The sequence below is a fragment of the Petaurus breviceps genome, unplaced genomic scaffold, assembly GCF_028583685.1.
Source record: "Petaurus breviceps papuanus isolate PSGF00001 unplaced genomic scaffold, PetGlider_PUasm1.0 174, whole genome shotgun sequence".
In the NCBI taxonomy this organism is placed as follows: Eukaryota; Metazoa; Chordata; class Mammalia; order Diprotodontia; family Petauridae; genus Petaurus; species Petaurus breviceps.
Window position 1 is genome coordinate 70,433,700 of NW_027185761.1, and position 2,714 is coordinate 70,436,413.

The 2,714-nt window shown below is 41.0% G+C and overlaps 1 protein-coding gene across 1 annotated transcript in view; it reads left to right on the forward strand.

The window, feature by feature from the left end:
• The window catches only part of POU6F2 (POU class 6 homeobox 2), a 527,063-nt gene extending 525,981 nt beyond the window's left edge, over window positions 1–1,082 (forward strand). The window contains exon 10 of the mRNA XM_069084552.1: window positions 578–1,082. Within this exon, the coding sequence (XP_068940653.1) occupies window positions 578–1,082 (505 nt within the window). The remainder of the gene's footprint in view (window positions 1–577) is intronic.
• Window positions 1,083–2,714: the final 1,632 nt, after the last annotated feature.

Genomic DNA, 2,714 nt, shown 5'->3' on the forward strand with positions numbered 1-2,714 from the left:
AGAGAGAGAGAGAGAGAGAGAGAGAGAGAGAGAAGGAAGAAAAAATTAATAGCACTACCATGGAATATTGTACAAGTCTAGTGTTTAATTAATATTGAAAAATTAGGAGATCATTATAAGATGTTTTTATGTTAAGTATAATTACAACTGAAGTAGGTGAAAATTGGTTCATTTGATGTCATTTCCTGTCATTAAAGTTTTGCCTTACGATTGTTAAAAAAAATTGCTAAATCCAAAGCTAAGATTTTATAATGTACTAAAAAAAAAACTTTAGGATTTTTGCAAATTATGGTGTCTATCTGGGTCCTATATGTCTCTTTCTGTTTCTGTGGTTATATGTTCCTAGTCTCTCCCTCCCTTTGTTCTGTCACCTGTACATTTGTGTGTGTGCATGCATGCACATGTGTGTATGTGTATCTGCGTGTGTGCGTGTATTGGGGCAATAAGTTGTCAAGACTCCGCCGGTGGTTATCCTAACCCATTGTCAATTCCCTCTGCCAGTCCATCAGGCAGGCAGGCAGGCCCACCCTGGCAGAGTGCCCAGTGTAAGACTCTTCTTTCTCAATTCTCCCCCCAGACACACCATCCTGAGAAGCCACTTTTTCCTACCACAGGAAGCCCAAGAGAACACTCTAGCTAGCAGTCTGACAGCCAAACTGAACCCTGGCCTTTTGTATCCTGCCAGGTTTGAAAAGCTGGACATCACCCCTAAAAGTGCCCAGAAGATCAAGCCGGTGCTTGAACGGTGGATGGCTGAGGCTGAGGCCCGCCATCGGGCAGGTATGCAGAACCTGACCGAGTTTATCGGGAGCGAACCCTCCAAAAAGCGCAAGAGGCGCACCTCCTTCACGCCCCAAGCCCTGGAGATCTTGAATGCCCACTTTGAGAAGAACACACACCCTTCAGGGCAAGAAATGACAGAAATTGCAGAGAAGCTGAATTATGACCGAGAAGTAGTTAGAGTTTGGTTCTGCAATAAGAGACAGGCCCTGAAGAACACGATTAAACGTTTGAAACAGCATGAGCCGGCCACAGCCATCCCAATGGAGCCTTTAACAGACTCTCTGGAAGAAAATTCCTAAAGGGAGAGAAAAAGAGACACACACATACACACACACACACATACACACATAGACACACACATAAACCCCAACCAAAAGCAAATGTAAGAAAAGGAAAGCCTGCCACTAGGACTTGGCAATTGTAGCTCCATTTGTCACCCTTATAAGTAAAAGACTGAGAAAACAACAAAGTGGACAGAACATTTCTAAATGTCCATGTGATTCTCCAAAACAATTAAAACATTCATGAAGAATGAACCACACTTACTGTGTGTGGTAGAATTTGTCCCCCACTTTCCCCTCCCCCCCAAAAGCCAGTTTTTTTAATGGACTGAAAGTAAACCAAATAACTGAGTGCATTTTTCTGTATATTATGAAAATGTGGACACATTTTAAGGGGGAAAAAAAGCAAAAAAAAAAAACAAAAACAAAAAAACCAACAAACTTGTATCTGTTCAAAGAGAATACAAGCCTGCCACCTGGAGGGGAAAATGTAACCTTCCAAGTACCAAGTGCTGATTCACTCTGGAACCTATTAACCAAAGTCAGAAACATGGCGTTGCCAACTCGGTTGATTGTTAGTCTACACTTTTGTGAGTGTAAAGTTGTGTTATGAATTTTTACATTTGTACTTTCCAGAAACAATAGAAAGTCTGATTTTTCCCATCTATCCTGCCTATTATTCTCAACAGTGGGGTGGGACCACTTCCTGAAGCCATCCTATGACACTCACAATGATTTGTCATCTGGGGCTGAGTGGTCTCCAAGTGGCCATATGCCAAATTGGCTGTGTTTTCCTCTCATGATGACTTGTGGGTTTAAAAGAAGAAAGAGGATCAAGTGACATTTGTTCCTTCTCTTTTATGGACTTCTGTGCCTCTCCCCATACCTGCATCCCCAAAATTCTGCCTAAACGTCCTAAGGGGGGGGGGAGTAAAAACATCTTTCCACTTTGACTCTGATGGAATGGAATTGGGAAACTTTGAGCTAACTTGGAATGTTCTCAATGGACTGTCACCATTAACTCATGCTGTAATTGTGCTCATTGATATCCACAGCATGGCTCCTGATTTTTTCTGTCTGTTGACATGTAGCATGGAGAGCTCAGCAAAATTCATTTTGTAAGAGAAATAGAAATTGCACTTTTGATTCTATACTTCCATACAATACGATGCAGCCAACACTTACTTACATCCCTGTGTTGGGGTCCTGTGCAAAATGATTTCTCTCCAAAGTCTTCTAGCCAAAGAAATTTATTGAAATGCCAGTAAAAAATATACATTCATACATATGCACCCCCCCATTCCCAAAGAAACAAGTCAACAAATAAATGATGTTGTTAGGGTTGTTACAACCTATCACATAATGTTAATACTGTTAGCATCCTGCTTTCTGCCATATCTTTTTTCATTCAAATATTGATTGTCAGGTGTGATTTTTTTTTTGCATTGGACTGCCACTCTGGGACTATATATATTATCAGGGCAGTGAATTATAGTGGGTATGGATGATGAGTCACAGAGAGAAGTTTTAAAAAATCAAAATTGAAGAGATGAGAGAAACTCCATGAGGGCAAAGAACAGTCCATATATGAGGTGTATCAGTTGAGAGAGAGAGAGAGAGAGAGAGAGAGAGAGAGAGAGAGAGAGAGAG